Genomic DNA, 16,198 nt, shown 5'->3' with positions numbered 1-16,198 from the left:
TTATAAGCAGAGAATGAGAAAGGGAGTTACATCAATACCAGCTAGTCTCTTAGAAACACTTCCAAAAATAGGTAAACATTTTGCAGATTCCTCAGTATGGCAAAGGAAGTCTGTGGAAAGGCTTTCATAAGAGCACCTGACTGAGACAGTAGGACCCTCTCTGAGCAGGCAGCCAGCTCTTCATTTCTGGGTTTGTTGCACCCACTGGAGTTTCAGCTGCAAGATCCAGTCACGTTCAGCTCACCTTGCAGCCCAGGAACTTGTTTGTGAGGTGTCAGGATGGTGTTTCATCTGCTCTCTGTCACTGATGCTTCACTGTTGAATACAGCACATAGACGTATCAAACTCTTGAACAGTACAAGTATTTAGCCTCGTATGATCACTCAGGAGCCAACAAATGCTATTTTCCTGAGAGGAGCCATAGAGTAAAGGAGAGACAAAGCTGTAGTCGGTGCACTTGATGAGGTCTGTAACAAGAAGCCCTGTTTCTTTCGTGGCTTTTGTGACAGACTTCCCTTGGGAAATGAGAATTTTTACATGCTCTGAATTATTCTTTCACATGCTGAGAAGATCACATTTTGAAAATAGCAAAGCAAGGCTGAAATGTGTGCAGGAGAAATGGTTTCAGTTTAAAATTTCCAGTCAGTTTATTTCCCTGCTAATTTATAGGAAACAGATTAAAAAATAGAAGTGTTGCCTAGTAAATTGTTATTAGGTCTTACAAGTAGCTGACAAATGTTTAGTTTTCAAGTAGCTGATGGCTTAGGCCAACTGAGCATTTACTGGTTTTTAATGGACCCAAAGATTCTTATTTACAGACATTTCCAAGTAAATACAGACTGACTCAGGTACCTGCAGGATTGAATGTATCTTTGGAATGATATTTTCTTGGAAGTTTTCTTCAGTTCAAATATTTCTTCTGTTGGTCTGAGAACAAGATAAGTAGCCAGGAAGATCTGAGATCTAGTTCTGACTGATAGAAATACTTTACATTTTACAAGGCTTTTGAATATCTCTGCCTTCTGAAATGTGATGGAAATTTAGCTGGTTCAGAAATGTTCTTTTCTTCAGTACACTTAGCTGATTGTTAATTTGTTTTTTAATCTAGTGATTTCTGTTTAAGGGAGACTGCAAATAAATGGTTTAGTTGATTAGATGGTGTTGGATGATAGGTTGGACTTGATCTCAAAAGTCTTTTCCAACCTGGTCTGGTCTATTCTAATTCTATTCCTATTCTATTCTGTTCTGTTCTATTCTATTCTAATTCTGTTCTATTCTAGACAGCAAAGACTTTCAAGCTATTTAGTTCCAGTACTGGCATTGGAGCCATCGAAGCAAAATTGCTGCCTTATATTCTCCTCTACTATATTTTAAGTATTTCCTACCTATTTTACTGTGGGAGAGTTGAATAATTTAACTCTGAGCAGGAGGTCAAGTTACAAACTAATTGCTTTTTCATAGTACTAGTGATAATTGTCATGCACTGCAAATGAAGTTTTCATCAGTGTAAGTTTTAAGAGCTATGTCAAAAGACCATGCTTATTTATAAATGAAAATGATAATTAGTGGCAAATCAGTTTCAGTTTCTGTATCTGCACAGATAGCATTGATAGGATTTGTTTGAAGAGATTTGTGTAAATTCTGGAGATTTGTAACTAAACCACAGCTTTTATTTCATTATTGTTCCAGAGCAGCAGGAATCACAATGGCCTGAAGGATTTTTCAGTGGGGTGCTAACCTTTTCAGCAAAGGTGGTAATCCTTCTGCCAAGAAATATAGAGTGCTTAGTGGAGCTGACACCTAGAAGGGTGCCTGTCACAGCTGTTAACACACATTTGAGGCTCTCTTAACTTTCAGCATTCCAGGAAAGTCATGGAAAAGCAGGACTAGCCATTGTCAGTGGTGTATCTAGCTGGAGGTACGCAGGGAAAGGTTTTTAGTAAGGTATCTTTAAGGTAGTTAAGGTTGAGAAATGGATTAGGCAGAGGCTCACGAAGGTGAGTGAGAATTAGGTTGTGATCTAAAAATAACAACAGATCTTTAACAGTAGTGACTGGCAGTAAGTTTTCATGAGTACTGTTCCTCCTACCATGATTTAATGACACTGCCTTAAAATGTACAGCATACCTTGTACAGCTGTGTTTGTGGCAGGTATTTGTGACATGTGAAAAGGCGAGTAATGGTAAAGGGAGCTAATTTTGTTGTGAAGAGAATGATGGGTTTGAATACTAAGTGGAATAGTGGGCACATCCTGCCCTCTCCTGCTAGCAAGGTTTTGGGGTGACCAGGAGTACAGGTACAGTTAATTCATTTCTGGGGGATAGGATTACAACTTCTGGCATTTGATCCTGTTAGTGCAGTTAGATCCCTTCAGCAGGGATGAAATTAATTAGAAAGGGAGTTTGATAGTGCCAATCAAGATAGGGCAGGAATTAAATTAGTCACTTTTATCTGTCTTCTTTCTCTGAAGAAAAAGGTTGCTTTTACAGGAAGGTCTTTATTCATGTACATGGCCATGCAGGGCACCTGTGTAAAGCTTTTTCCTTCGTGAATGGTTGGGATAGAATGGGGGCCCAGCTGATATTTACATCACTGTCAGCCATAGATGGTGTTCTTACATCTGTGTCTTAGCAACAAGATGGAGGAAAGGCAGTGACTGCTGGTGGTAAATGTATCAGACAAGGATAGAAAATGTTTGTGTAAGAGGTATGAAAACCCAGTGCTAAAATGGCACACCCTCCTCTCATTAATATAATTCATGCTAGAAAAAAGGGTGAATTTTTGCATACATCTTCTGCCAGTTCCTCAGGTGATGTGCTTTCCTGGTAGAAGTACATTTGCCTCAATGAGAAGTCTACAAGAAGTGGTTTTACTCACATAGAAATTCCATCTTTTTTATCCTCTCAGCCTCTCTCCTCAAGACTTTGTAGCAGCAAAGTTTCCAGAACAGATCTGTCCACTGTTTGTTGCATGCATATGAGAACTCTGATGCATGGAGCCTAATATGTATCTATACATGTGCATGTATATTTGTGTGTGTGTCTACAGTCTCCTCCATGTAGCTAAAACATCTCTTCATGTCTTACTATTTTGTTGGTTTTATTACTCTAGATATATATATGTAGATGTTTAATCCTGAGGCAACCAAGTCTAGTTGACAGCCTGTCTTGGTCTAAGCTGAAACAACTCTGGACTGAGGACAGAATAAATTTACCCCAAAGGAGTAAATAAACACACTGGCACAGAACTGGAGGTTAAACAGAAGTACTATTTACAAAAGTAAACCAAATACATTAAGTTCCAGGGCAAAAGGATATACATGCATACTCAGAATCACACAGCTAAGCCCCAAACCAGGGCCTTTTGAGGCAGCTTTGGGATGTGGCACATTTTTTATCAGCTGAAATATTTAAATGAAAAGTATTTAACTTCCTTAAAATAAGTTTTGACATCTCATCTCTGCTGTGCCAATGAAAACTGCTGTGTCCTTGCAGACTGTCTGGGTTCTGGTAGTTCTGTTGTCTGAATCCTGGCTTCCTGTTGGCCATTCAGGTTTCAGATTTATGAAACTCTGCTCATGTCACATTAGAAGAATTCAACCTGAGACCTCATTAGCAGAATCCACAGAGGTTTTCTTAAGCTTACAGAGGTTATGATTTGTGCTGGTACTAACATGACACTTTAGTAAGACAGATAGGACATCAGAGCTTCACCATAAGCAAAAGGGCATCGGAAGGATGCTTCTATGACTTGTCACCCTTCACAGGAAGAGTTGCATTCTTGCAAGATTGAATTAGTTTCCACATTTGCAAATACCAAGTGCTTCAGCAATTAGAAGGCAAGACTAGACCCCTAGCACAGTTTAATGACCCTATCTGGCACCTAAGACAGGATGCCAATTTGCCAGTCTTTCCCCCTTGCACTCTTTGCTCAGTTGTGATTTCCCTTTGCTGAGCAGAAGCCACGTTTCCTTTCTGGGTCTGAGAAGAGCATTTTCTTTCCTATTAGCAAGGCAGAGCCTTTTCTGCTTGCATGTTTTTCCTTCTCTTCTTCACTTAAGTTGAAGGCTTTCCTTAGCCCTTCTAGGACAACTGTGGCAATGACAGACCTGTGTCTTTGCTCTCCTTTCTCCCATCCTTCCTTATACTAGGCAGGCTCTCCTGGCTGCTGCCTGCAAGCCTGTCCTGCAGACTTAGTGGCTGTTTGTGAGGGCAGAAAACATTTTCAAAGGGATCTTAATTTTAAAGAAAGAACTGAATATAAGAGAAGAGGGCTGATGACACAAAAATAGGTTCACATGCGTATTTTCATCACTTACCGCTTGATGTGAATCCATCTTATCCCAGAGAAGGTCCACCTCTTAGTCTCTTTTGCCCACATATGTGATCTTTCTCTGGTTTACTGCAGGAAACTCCTTCAGATCCATCTGGGGTGGAAAATCAAGCACAAATCTGGACAGGTTTGGAAGTAACATTTTAAATGTTTGTTACTCTGTTAGGATAGATAAAGGAAGGATCTGAAGCTCCAATTTGTTTTTTCCCCTATGAATCACTACTCACTGATCCCTTCTAACCAAGTGGCAAACAGTGTTGTATAAAAACCCAGACCATGCAACATTCATAACCTATTGCAGGCACATCCTCTATTAAAATATCACGTAGAATAAAACCACATGCTTCAGACAATCGTTTGCCAGCGGCAGGAAAGACTTATCTGCTGACAAATGTTTTTTTCACCTTCTTCTGAAGCCTCAGAGATTGTCTATGGCTAGATATCTTCTGTGACAAAGAGTCAATGCTCAATGATGGTACAGGAACTCCATCCTTGCATCTGGCTGATGTGTCTTGCTCAGATGCTTGGACTAGAGCTGTTGCTGTCCCTGTAAGGATGAGGAGGAGTGGTTTTGTTAAGTCAGCCAGGCAGGGCCTCAAAGCTTTTACCCTTCTTATGCAACACAAAAAACGTTTTACTTTCTGAGTTCCCCTGACTTAGACACTTGCTGCCATTGAATCTTTACCTGTCCTACTTTCTGCCCTTAGCACACATTACAGTTTTGTGGGAACTGAAATTTAGGGTTTTGAGCAATAATGGCTGCTGAAAGCTCAAACTAACCACACGTTCTCTCTAGTCTTAATTTCTCTGGTGATTACAAAACTATGAAGTAGAAGGTCAAGTTATATGGCTGTGAAATGATTACAGATGATTATCAAATGCTGCCATGTGTGAAGCAGTTACAAAGTAGTGTGTTTGCATTCTATATTTTATGATGTTGTATTAACATTTTTTTCTTTAAAGCTGTTTTTATTTAAGCTGTGCACCCTAGGGAGATTGTTTTAACAGGACTGTTTTAACTTAGTACAGAAAACAAGAGAGCACATTCACAAAGAAATGCAACGAAGGGATGATTTTATTGTTTGGTTTTGTTTGTTTCCCATCAGCTAATCATTTAATTGGCATTAACTGCATATTTATGCTACGAGAAGTATTGACAGCATTCTCTTTCTTTATTTCTTGTCACGATTGTTAAGGAAAAGAAGCCCATCAATATCAAGGGAGCAGAACAGAAGGTACGACCAAAGGGACGAGCGAGACGAATACTCACAGTATGCGCCATCAGACAGTGCGATGCCCAGGTCACCCTCAGATTATTCAGACAGGCGGTCACAGCGCGGGCCCCAGTTATATGAAGAACCTGAACTGGGTGACTATAGAGATTCCAACAGGAGGAGTCGCAGGCGTTCCAAGGAGTATCCGGTAGAAGAGGAAGATGCACAAAGTAGGGAAGAATATGAAAGGCAGCGGAGGGAAGAGGAATACCAGGCGCGGTACCGAAGTGATCCTAACTTGGCTCGTTACCCGGTCAAGCCACAGCCGTACGAGGAACAAATGCGGATCCACGCCGAGGTGTCCCGAGCGCGGCACGAACGGAGACACAGCGACGTCTCCTTGGCTAATACTGAGCTGGAAGATTCCCGAATGTCCATGATGAGGATGGAACGGCCATCGAGACAAAGGTCAGTGTCCGAGCGCAGGGCTGCTATGGAAAACCAACGGTCATACTCTATGGAAAGAACTCGAGAGGCTCAGGGACCGAGTCCCAATCGCCAGAGGACCACAAATCACAGCCCTCCTACACCTAGGAGGAGTCCAATTCCTCTGGAAAGACCAGACATGAGGCGCTCTGATTCACTAAGGAAGCAACACCATTTGGATCCTAACTCTGCTGTGCGGAAAACGAAACGTGAAAAGATGGAGACCATGTTACGGAACGATTCGCTCAGCTCAGACCAGTCTGAGTCTGTCAGACCGCCGCCACCAAAGCCCCATAAAACGAAAAAGGGAGGTAAAATGCGCCAGGTTTCATTAAGTAGCTCAGAAGAGGAACTGGCATCCACTCCAGAGTACACGAGTTGTGATGACGTGGAGATCGAAAGCGAAAGTGTCAGTGAAAAAGGTAAGGTTTGGGAATTTTTTGACTGTTTCACTGTAAAGCTGTGGTTTAGTTTCCATTCCACTGTATGTTTATTCTACCCATTAGAAGTGATTGCAACCCACGTATCTACCGCCCTTCACGGGTGACTCAAGTTTGTTCTGACAGGAGCTGGGTTGGGTTTCTTTTGGCTTTTTTCCTTCTGATTGTGTGATTCATTTGCTTAAATCTAAATGTAATGATTTACATGGGAGCGGACATCGCGGATGTAAGAAGCACTTGGCTATGTTAAAAGCAAAAACCACCTCTGTTGGAAACACCTGTTAGTTAAAGCTGCAAAGGACCTAAAGCTGAGCTGTCATACAAGGCCATGGTTTCATGCCCATTAACAGCAGATTTGCATACTCCTGGATCCCAAAGGGTTGTATATTTGATCTGGATCAAGTGTGGGTGCATGGCTGCTTTTCTGTTGAATTAACTAAAGCACATGATACAGAGCTTATGCCTTTCATGCTGGCTGCTGCAGGTTAAGAGCATCTGATATGAAATAACCCTTGTGTGCCTAGAGTTAACCCATTCACGTTTTTAAACCAATTTAAAGTGACTGTTGTGGTTTATACCAACGGTGGCTTCTTTCTGCTGTGGGCCTGTGGTGCTTTTTGGTTTGAGTATTTTCCCAGGATTTATGATGCTGCACTTATTCCATGGTCAGAAAGGAAAACTAGGCTTAATTGTATTAATTCCCAACCTATCCTTGGTAATGTATGACTTAAATATGAAAGCTCAGTTTAAACCACATCAGATTAATAATACTAGTTTGCTTACCTTTCATGCATGTTGCTGGTCTACAGTACAATAGCTCTGAACTGTTATCAGTTATGCTAGTGGACCTGTAACTGTCATGGATGGTCATCTGCTGGATTTGGAGTAAAATAATTTGCTATTAGCATTGCTATGAAATTGGTTCTGAAGCAACTAATTAGATTTAGTGAAATAACTCTGGATTTTCATATGCCAATAGCAGCAACTGTGACCTGATAAATAAGGAGCAAGGTAGTATAGAATGAAAGGAAACCATAGACAGTTATATGCACTTGCGTGAAACAGCTGTGATAAAACCTTGACCCCTTTAGTGTTCCAGATGAGTAGAAAAAGTTCTATCAACTCCAGGGTGTTCAAAACACTTATTAGTAGCAACCTTGTGGAAAAAAGGCACAATCAATATATGGGAACTAATAACTAAATGTTTATTTAATGAAAATCAGCATGGAAAATGCAGTATAATATGCAAACAGTGCACTCTTTGTACCCATAGCACACAACATGTAGTTAAAACACACTATACAAACAATATTAGGCTGTCAATCTGACAGATTATGGCTTTCACTTAATTTTGTGTTTTAGCATCATGATTGGTAGCAGAGTTTAACAATGATGTCATTTCTGTGCTGATTTCTGAGGTAGTGATCGAAGCTGAATTGAGCATGTACTTCATAAAGGAATGAGAAAAGACTGCAACATTTTACAGGGGAAAAAAGAGAGAAGAAAGCTCTGTAGTAGGTTTTATTGATCTTGATTGAATTACTGTAAGCAGTTTTCATGATAGTGTGGAGGTGTGTTGTCATGGGCTGGTGGTGGCCTGTGACTGGAAGCGGTGTGGAGAACAGCCTTGGTGTTTCAGAGAGGAAGAGAGCACTCTTCTCTGTGGAATATCCACATCTCTTCACAGAGCCTGCATGTGCAAACAGCTTCTTGGTTGTGAGGAACAGCCTGGCCTGAGCTGCAGAAGCAGCTGTTCACTGAATTGCATCTGGTATTTTACAAGGCCCTTGAACCTGAAACTAGTCTGAAATTTGTGAATCATCTGAAAATGTAGGAAAATTTGTAGCTCTATGCCCTTGAAAGGGCTGAAAGTTTGCCTTTTTAAGCTTATCTCCAAAATGAGAAGGAATCATACATATGTACAGTTGGACCTATATATGCATACAAAATGAAGATAGCTATTTTATTTTGCAAATCCAACAGGGACCTGGACTAGCTGCTGGATTAACAGCTCTGGGAAGAGCATCCATTATTACTGAATGCCTGTGACTTTAAGTGTTTGAGCCTGATTTCATTTCAGTAGCTCTTTGCTTTAAGGTAATTTTCCTCTTACTGCTTTCAGGGAGAGGATAAAGCAAAATGGTTGTTCTGCATGTTTCTGGTAGAGGCTGGAGAATCCATTGCCCCCTTTCTGCAGGGGACAAGGGAAGCTGTGGGCAGAGAAAGCTGATGAACACCCAGACAGCACTCAGATACTCATTACACAGCCATGTGAAACAACGGCGTGGTGAGGAAGCATTGCAGGCAGATTGAACTGCAGGAGAGAAAAGCTAGGTTCTTAAGACGATGCTTAGTTTTTGTAATGCAACTGTATTTGGAGCAGGAAATTTAGGTTATAAACCAGGCTGAGGACTGGCATATTGGAATGGGAATCAGGTGCCTTCAGGAGGATGAGCAGATAAGGGGAGGAAAGAAGTTTAGGACCTGCAAAACAAAATATCATTGTGGGGCTGGAAATTAGTGGATTGAGATGGAAATGAGGCAGAAGAAGAGTGGAGAGCAAATCTTGTAGATCAAGTAGGCTAAACTTGTGTTTTATAGTTTGGGAAGAACTGATAATGTGAAGGAAACAGATGTGATAAAGATAACTGGGAAGGTGAGAACTGGAGATTCCTGAGCTGTAGGTTAGAGAATTCTGAGATTTGTCTGAGAAGCAGAAGCAGTGATTTGGGAGAGATGGTGAGTGCCTGGGAAAGGGGCATTGATATAGCAGTATGGGAGAGCTGAGTGGGGCTTGGGAGCTTTGGTAAGGAGGGACTGAGCCTCCCTGAGCAAGGAGTGTGGGCCTGGCAGCATCAACCTGGAATGCTCAGATGCTCAGAACTATGGCAAGGAGCCAGGGCTGTGACAGATAAGTTCATTCTTTAACAGGTCAGGAAACAATGCATGACAACAGTGTTAAGTGGACATAACTGAGATTATGAATGTGTTTACTTGAAACTTAGGCTGTGCCAGAAACAGACAGTTTTTGCAGACTGAATTTTGTGCTGTTCTTTATATGTGTTAAAATTGCCCTTAGTGACACAACTGAATACTAATTCAGCAGGTAGCCTCTTCCTTTTCCCGTGCATAGGATAAAAAAAGTCTTATTGTGCGAGTCACGAGTTTCCAAAGCTTCCAAATTTTTTTTCCCCAAGTTATCTTGGAGAAGTGTTCACTTCCTATGAATAGCAGGCTTCTAAAACTGCCAAAGAGGGTGCATGCATTTGCAACACTTGTTGCCAGTCCTGAAGACCAGGGTAGAAAACAACCCAAGGCTCTCATCTTTGTGGCAGGATTCCCTGTTTCTTTTAGGAACTATGCTCTGCATAGTGGGAAAGATAAAGAAGGAAGGTGACCATATGACTTGGGCCAAAGTATCAGGTGTATTTCTATTTTTCCTAATATTGCTTAGAATTGCTTAGAACAGAATTGCTTAAAATGTTGGAGAAAAATGAAACGCCAGTGCTTTTATGAAATTGCAGATTTTAAGTGGCAATACAATGAATCCTCAGTCTGTAAACAGAAAGATCATAATGACTTGTATTTAAATTAGTCTAGCTGATTCAGTTCCCCAGTTCTTTCCAAAATCATCTTAGTTTACTTGAGCCAGTTTCAAGGCTCTGAGAAACATGGTTTACAACATGAGAAGGTTGTGGTGGTGTTTGCAGTAAAGTGAACATTGAGCTCCGTCACCCTAAAGCTCCAAATGAAGCCTCTCTGGTTTTTTGGTGTGGTGTGCAAGCCAAGCTGTCTCCATTGCTCACCCAGTTCCAGTGTGTTCTGTTGTGAGGGAATACTGAAGTATTTTTATTCTATTTGCATTTTCAGTTAGATGCTTGCCAGTGCAGTTGTAAGGAATAGGCCTTAGGGCAGGTTTGAAAGGTCTCCCATAATTTGTCAGCCAGCGTGGAGCAGATGTGAGGCAGAGTGCTACATGCTTGTTCTGTGTCTGCAGGGCTTTCCAGGCAGAGTTAGAAAATCAAACAGTGCCACCACCCATGTGTTCCTTGTGGCAGCTCTGCCACACCTGCAGTCTGACAAAGTGCCTTTCTGAAGAGGCTGGCCGCACTCATGCTTAGGAAAGCCAGTGGTCCCTGAGGCTGCTGTACCCCTACTCAGAATATAGGCAAAGGAGCTGGGGCTGGGGCTCCTTTGGCTTCTTCTGCAAACATTTGGGGGTCCTGCATGTCCTACATTTCCTTAAAAATGTCTCAGACTTTGGGGTTCCAGCAAGAGACAGCTTCTACATGGAAACAGAGAATTCTTTCAAGGAAATCTAGGTGCATGATAGCTTTAAATACCGCTCTGATTTGCTCTAAATATAAAGTAGGACATAGTAGGTTTTCCATCGGTGGTAAACAGTTTAGGCATACATGCACACCACACTCCAAGCCACCTTCCAGAGCGCCCTGCGAGAGGTATCTGTTTGCACAGATGGTGGCTGACATCTGATGTGGGTGGAATCTGTGGTGGGAAAGGCAAATGTGCCTGTGTTTTGTCAGAGGTTCAGTTTTTAAGCTTGGTGTTTGCTTTCACTGTTCTTTTATTAAAACATGATACCTTAGATGGATGCCCATTTTTGTTATCAAAAACTCATATGGGTGGAATCATAGAATCATTTGGGCTGGGAAAGATAATTAAGATCATCAAGTCCAGCTGTTAACCTAGCACTGCCAAGTCCACCACTAAGCCATGGCCCTAAGCACCACATCTACAGGTTTTAAATTCCTCCAAGGATGGTGACTCAACCAGTTCCCTGGGCAGCCTTTTCCAATGCTTGACAACTCTGGTGAATAATTTTTTCCTAATATCCAATCTAAACATCCTCTGGCACAATTTGAGGCCATTTACTCTCAACCTGTTACTTGTTGTCTTGGAAAGGAGACCCACAACCACCTTGCCACAGCCTCCTTGCAGGTTGTTGGAGAGAGTGGTAAGATTTCCCCTAAGATTCCTTTTCTCCAGGCTAAAGAACCCCAGTTCCCTCAGCTGCTCCTCACAGGACTCCTTCTTCAGGACCTTTCTGCAGCTTTGTTGCCCTTCTTTGGACATGCTCCAGCACCTTGATATCCTTCTTGTAAAGAGAGCGTCGAAACAGTATTTGAGGTGCAGCCTTATCAGGGCCAGGTACAAGGGGACAATCACTTTCCTGGCCCTACTGGCTGTGCCATTTCTCATGTAAGCCAGGATGCTGTTGACCTTGTCCACCTGGGCTCACTACTAGCTCATCTTCAACTGGCTGTTGATGCCCATTGCCAGCATAATGTGGATAAATAGGCTCTAGTGAGCTTAGGGACTGCAGTGTCCATGTGCTGCTGATTGAAGCTGCTGTACAGGCTGTGTGAACACAAATGTGTGTATGCAGGACAAAGGCTTTGCAAATGTGGATGCATGACTTGGCCTTGGCTGTGTAGTGGTCATTTACAAACATCAATAACTGCATTTCTCATTACAGAATTTAGAAAGGTCCTCATGTCTGGAACAGCTTCTCTGTGACGGTATTGAAATCAAGCTGGGAGTGAGAAAGTTTTCTTTTTCTGCAGAGTACAAAGTCTGTTTGGAAACAAAAACTCATCACAAGTTAAAAATGCATGGTAGCTCCTGGTGTGAGGAGCTGACAGCACACTGAGTGCTACTGCAAGAACAGTGCATGTCTGACATGGGCAAAGTTGCCAAGCAAGTGAGATACTGTCACAGTGCTCTCGCTTTTCAATTCTAAGAGCTGAAGGACCTGCTTGCAATCCTACTTGTGCCAGTTTCAGACACCTCCAACAACTTCAGCTTCAAAGTTACACTGAACTAAATTAGATCAGAGTGAGATCATTGTTTCTAAATTTTGCTTCATTCAGGTTAGAGAGTTCCTGAAAGTCTTAACTTCTCTGGAACAAATTATACTAGAAGGCAGAATTTCAGGACTGAGCTGCAGCACTTGAACACAAGAGGCTTTGACATTCCACACAGCTTCAGTATGCAGATGTCTTCTAATTCAAAGTACAAAAAATTTGAGTGGTTGTAAGGGGAATATTTGATTATTGAAATACTGAAATGTTTGCTGAGTTTTGTTTTTCACAGCAGCCTGCTCCTGCCTTGTATAGCTCCCCCCAGTCTTTATATTATTCAGTGTTTCTCTTGGCCTTTGCTGATTTTTAATGTTTTCTCCTGCATAGTTTTGCTCTATTATTCCTTTCCTCTTGTTTGAATCCACGTAGTTTAGGCAATGTTTTAAAGAGAGGAAAACTTGAGTAGCATTTATGAGCATAGAGCCTCTGAAAGAAGAGTTTGTGGTAATGCAGATTCTGCTTGATGTCTCTTCTGTTTCAATAGAAAAGTGAACTTAAGAGTCTGCATTCTTGCAGCAATATTCTCTATATTGGCTGTGTTAAGCTATTCCTTTGAGATGTGTAAAGACAGACTGAATGACTACGTGCATAAAGATTACCTGTGCCACACACTGAAGTTTAGACCAGTCTGAGGGCATCCATTCTCATGGCAATGCACTCAGATCAGTGGTACTCTACAGAAGCATTCTTTAAGAAATAGTTCCAGTCTTTATACTTTCAGCCTTTCTAAACATTTGGATTATGAATATCTTTTAGGGCCATAGTTATATAATCTGTTTACTTGGAAAATGGAAATATATGGACACTAGTTACATAATCTAAATAAGAATCAAATAGAAGTTTTCATTGCAAATGCCCACGCCTGTTTACTGTTATGCATGTTCATGCATGCATCCAAGTGTTTGGATACGGAACGTGATTCACACCTTGAGTCCTGTGTCCAGTTCTGGGCCACTCAATTTAAGAAGGAAATTGAGACACTTGAATGTGTCCAGAGAAGGGCAACGAGGCTGGGGAGGGGTCTGGAGCACAGCCCTGTGAGGAGAGGCTGAGGGAGCTGGGGTTGCTTAGCCTGGAGAAGAGGAGGCTCACGCAGAGACCTTATTGCTGTCTACAACTCCCTGAAGGGAGGTTGTAATCAGGAGGGGGTTGGTCTCTTCTCCCAAGCAACCAGCACCAGAACAAGAGGACAAGCTGCCCCAGCGGAAGTTTAGGCTGGAGGTGAGGACAAAGTTCTTCACAGGAAGAGTAATTGGCCACTGGAATGTGCTGCCCAGGGAGGTGGTAGAGTCCCCATCCCTGGAGGTGTTCAAAAAGCATTGGATGTGGCACTTGGAGCCATGGTTTAGTTGTCAGGAGGTGTTAGGTGATAGGTTGGATTTGATGATCTCTGAGGTCTTTTCCAGCCTGGTTGATTCTATAATTCTATGATTCATAGGCCATTTTGATGTACAGAATGTCACAGCATCACAGGATGCTAGGGGGTGCAGTTTTCCTGCACCTCAAAACTAGAAAATTACAACAACCTTCCCCCTCCCCCCCCCTTTTATTTTTAAAATGATTTGAAAGAATTGAATTTGGCCTTGGAAGGTTTTGACTGATGAAGACCACCAGAATTAGGTTTGAACTTCAGACCATTCATCAGGGAACAATTTGAAAGGTTGCTGTTCTATCTTCAGAGCAGAAAATAGATTTGTGAGGCTGAAAGGTCTTTGTTTTCAGACATACATAATCCATTGCCTCATCTCAATCCTCTGACCTTTTGCAAAAGCCAGGACTGGTCAGTAGTTGAAATCTTTGTAGCTGTAATTCAGTGGAACTAAGGCTACCTGCAGCAGGTTTTCTTCTACTTGTTTTGTGTATGCAGTTTTGCAAGAAAAGAGAAATTCATTCAAAGCCAGGAATTTCATGGTGAAAGTATGAAATTATTGTTGAAACTAAAGCTGATAGTGTCTGAACCAATTTAAGTCCCTCACTAAAAGCTGAGAAGACACCAAGTGTAGGTGTCTCAAGAGAGCACAAGGCTTCATCTTGCAGGGTGAGTCAGCAGCTTATTGAATGAAAGCACCATTCCTCTCTTGATCTCAACCAAATCCAATATTTACCTGACTTTTGGCAAGGCAGTTTAGGTCACTGCACTGCTACAAAACTAAATTACAACAAATGAACACTTCTCTTTCACCTTAGTTAGTTGAAGAGTTACTGTGATGTTTTGTACTGTTACTGTCATGAAAGGGCACAGTCACACTGCTGGGAGCAGCAGTGATAATGAGCAATTAGATAACTCTACTGGACCACATTTGCACTAAGCAGTAATTTAGAGTATGATTTTTCAGCAAAACTTCCAACTCCCAGGCAACAATGCAAATATTAAAGGGTGATGCATGTGACAGCTGGAGAGGTGATGGAATAGGTGAGAGCCTCTTGGCATCCCTGTTTTCCCTAAATTGAAACCACATATCTTATCTAAAGATAGGGCTGTGCTGTAGTCCAAAGTGGGACTGCAGCTCATGTTAACAGATGAGAACTGGATCTGAGGACAGTGGTTAAAGCACTGATGATAGTGCTGGAGCTGCAGAGAATGCTGACTGCTGAGACCCTGCTTAAATATTCACGTGATGAGTCTGTGCTGAGCTGCTGTGCCTATGTCCTCATTACTAGAGAGGCTGCCTACTGGTGTACAGATACCCTGTGAGATAAGAGGCTTTTCAGCCCTAGCCTCTGGAAGAAGGTGATTTCTCTAAGCAGTAAGCTTGAGAAAATAAGACTCTGTTCTAGCACCTTTGCAAGATGAAAGAAGCATTTATGAAAATGGCAATACTTGCTGCAGTAGGTTAGGCTCACAAAGAGAGATGCTCATGGCAGACTTTGGTACCAGAAAAATATATCACATGCTCAGTGCTGATGCCTTCTTGGCTAACAGTTTTCTCTAGGAAAGAGAAAAATGCAGCCAGATCAGAATGCAGTAGAATAGAATACAGAGAAATCTATGAAATTCTAGAAGATTGTGTAACTAGATGTACCATAGATATACAACTGCATTCCCTGACCCTGATTTTCTGTTGCAATGCTTTAGCTCTACAAAGTGCCTGAAAAGCAGGTATAAAACATTACCATTCTGATTTGCTAGCATCAACAGCTTCCTTGTATTCACTTTGCAGTAGATCAGATGGCCAGACAACATACATCAGTGGAGTGGAAGGTAAAAGCTTTCTTTTTCAGGAGGGCTAACCTCCCAGGGTGCCTATGAAATTCAATGAGAGCGCTGAGTACTTAGTCAACAGCTTTGTTCTCTTTAAATGTCTGGAAAGAGACTTGCACAGAGTGCCTCACCTCTCTGAACCATCTCCATTTGGGTAGTGTGAGAGTGAAATCCCACCACCCTGCGAAGGCAGTGACCTTCAGTGACTCTGCACAGATACACAGCACTGAGACTTTAACAGAGCTGGGGGAAGGGGCAGTTGGCCTTTAAGTGACAAGGGTAAAATGTGCTGTGAGAGGTAGTATGAAAGTACATTGTCATTACATGTTTTAATTGCTAATTAGAGAAAACAGCTGCAGGTCACCTGGACTGTTTGTGAAGAGCAGGTCATAGCATTGCCTTCCATTAAGACTTCCTACATGGAGACTCTTTTATCTATGGTTTCTCTCTCAGCGAGCCTTGGCTGTTTGTGCTGCAGTTTTCCTTGCTGGGTTTGTGCTACAGGCTGATACACACACAAAATATCCCCACATAACAATTCAGACAAAGTAGTTCAACCATTTGGAAGGATGAGTCCAGGAGAAAACGTCTTTAGTTCAAGAAGTTAATTTCAAGTGGTGCATCACCTGCATTGTAGGGCTG

At 41.9% G+C, this 16,198-nt stretch overlaps 1 protein-coding gene across 50 annotated transcripts in view; it reads left to right on the top strand.

Moving 5' to 3' along the window:
• The window catches only part of RIMS2 (regulating synaptic membrane exocytosis 2), a 379,504-nt gene that overhangs the window by 155,130 nt on the left and 208,176 nt on the right, over window positions 1-16,198 (top strand). For all 50 annotated transcript variants that reach the window (XM_054167301.1, XM_054167288.1, XM_054167286.1 and 47 more), the window contains one exon: window positions 5,529-6,454. In XM_054167301.1, coding sequence (XP_054023276.1) covers window positions 5,529-6,454 — 926 coding nt within the window. The remainder of the gene's footprint in view (window positions 1-5,528; window positions 6,455-16,198) is intronic.

Source organism: Dryobates pubescens, chromosome 14 (genome assembly GCF_014839835.1).
Source record: "Dryobates pubescens isolate bDryPub1 chromosome 14, bDryPub1.pri, whole genome shotgun sequence".
NCBI lineage: Eukaryota > Metazoa > Chordata > Aves > Piciformes > Picidae > Dryobates > Dryobates pubescens.
The sequence above is the reverse complement of the archived record's forward strand: the minus strand, read 5'-3'. Positions and strand labels throughout refer to the sequence as shown.